At 36.1% G+C, this 1,786-nt stretch overlaps 1 protein-coding gene across 1 annotated transcript; it reads left to right on the top strand.

Moving 5' to 3' along the window:
• The first annotated feature begins 755 nt into the window (after window positions 1–755).
• LOC113375823 lies at window positions 756–1,160 on the top strand. The gene has a single exon (XM_026615772.1). The coding sequence runs from the start codon at window positions 756–758 to the stop codon at window positions 1,158–1,160; it is 405 nt and encodes a 134-aa protein (XP_026471557.1).
• The last annotated feature ends 626 nt before the right edge of the window (window positions 1,161–1,786 follow it).

Here is a 1,786-nt window from a genome sequence, read left to right as displayed (position 1 = left end):
CGAGTAAAGTAAGATAAATAACGGAAAAGCGCCATCTGATTTGGTCCTTCACATGCAAGGAAAAGAATTAAAAATGTGCGCGCATCTTGGTGCCGCGAAAGCAATATGGGACAAATTGCAAGAACTATTCGAAAGTCAGGGTGCAACGAGGCGAACAACTCTCATGAAAAAATGTGTAACATTAAAGATGCATAAAAGCGATGATTTGGCAAAACATGTGACAGATTTTTGTGAAACTGCTGCGAAACTCAACGATATCGGCATTGTAGTCCCAGACGAAATGCTGGTAACGTTACTTATGTACAGTCTTCCTGAATTATTCGTAATGTTTAAAGAATCTATAGAAGCGCAGGAGAAGTTGCCAACACTGGAAGTTTTAAAGGTTAGGTTGTTTAACAGAATCCAAGGCATCAAATTAAATGAGGAAAATAAACATTAACAGGGGGTACTTTATTCGGAAAGTATAAATAAGGAACCGTCAGATCATAAATCGAATGCTGCATATCGAAGAAGTATGTGCCATAAATGCAAGAAAGTCGGACATTTTGCGCGTGATTGCGTAACCAAAGTTGAATCACGTCGGCAAATAAGATGTCATAGATGCGAAAAAGGAGGACATTTTGCTCGTGACTGCCGATCGAGGTATCCAGCCCGTAAGCAGTTTACAACTTATAATACTAAACGTGTTTGGCGTTAATGAACAATCAACATTACCAGACAATATTTGGTGCTTAGATAGCGGGTGTTCAAGCCATATGTGTCATCAAAAGGATAACTTTGAAAACCTTAATCGATCAAATGCGGAGTTGAAACTGGCTAATAACAATTGCACTGTCGTTAAAGGAATTGGAAGCGTTCAGACCACGTTTGAACAAAAAGAAAATAAACACGTGAGATTAGAAAATGTGTTATATGTCCCGGACTTGAGAAATAATTTGTTATCAGTATTTAAAGCCACTGATAATGGATATACAGTGATTTTTACACGAAAGAGTGCATTGCTAACTAAAGAAGGCAAGATTGAATTGAAAGCACATCGTCGAGGTGATTTATATTATATCAATCAAAAAGTGAATTCTGCGACATGTAAACAACGATTTTGGGCTGAGGCTGTTTGCAATGCCAATTACACAAAAACAGATGTCCAACAAGCGCACTAGATGGAGGTATACCATATACGGTATGGACTGGAAAAATCCAAATTTAGGTTATTTACAAATATTTGGATCAAAAGCATATGTTTTGATTAAAAATAGAAATATCGAAGGAAAATTTGATTCGAGATTTAAACCTGGAATTTTTATTGGTTATTCGAATAATGCTAAAGCTTATCGAATATATATGCCGGGAAGCAATCAGATAATTGAGAGCAGAAACGTTAGATTCATGAACTATTCTGGATTTAATAATGAATATAGTGAGATATATAGTGAAAATGGTGATGGTATTTAAAATTGGGAAATGTCGAGCGAAATACAAACCATGAATGACCAGCACAGCAGCAATCAAAACGTGGAAAAGGGCGTCCTAGGATTATTTGGACAAGACATGCAGGAAGACCGCGAAAAGAATGTCAAATAAATAAAGAAATGATCGAAGATACATTAGAAGAATCCTCTGGAGAAAGGGAGGTTAATCGAGAGATTTCAAATGAAGAGATTCAAAATTCTGTGATTAGTGATATATGTGATTAGTGAAAAATGTGAAACATTTGAAAATGCTTTCAATATATCGAAAATTAATATTACGACTTGGGAACAAGCAAATTAGCTAGGTGATGCTGACG

This window comes from Ctenocephalides felis, unplaced genomic scaffold (assembly GCF_003426905.1).
Source record: "Ctenocephalides felis isolate EL2017-DRISC unplaced genomic scaffold, ASM342690v1 CF-g0.4_SCAFFOLD_01886, whole genome shotgun sequence".
NCBI classification, from domain to species: Eukaryota; Metazoa; Arthropoda; class Insecta; order Siphonaptera; family Pulicidae; genus Ctenocephalides; species Ctenocephalides felis.
The sequence above is the reverse complement of the archived record's forward strand: the minus strand, read 5'-3'. Positions and strand labels throughout refer to the sequence as shown.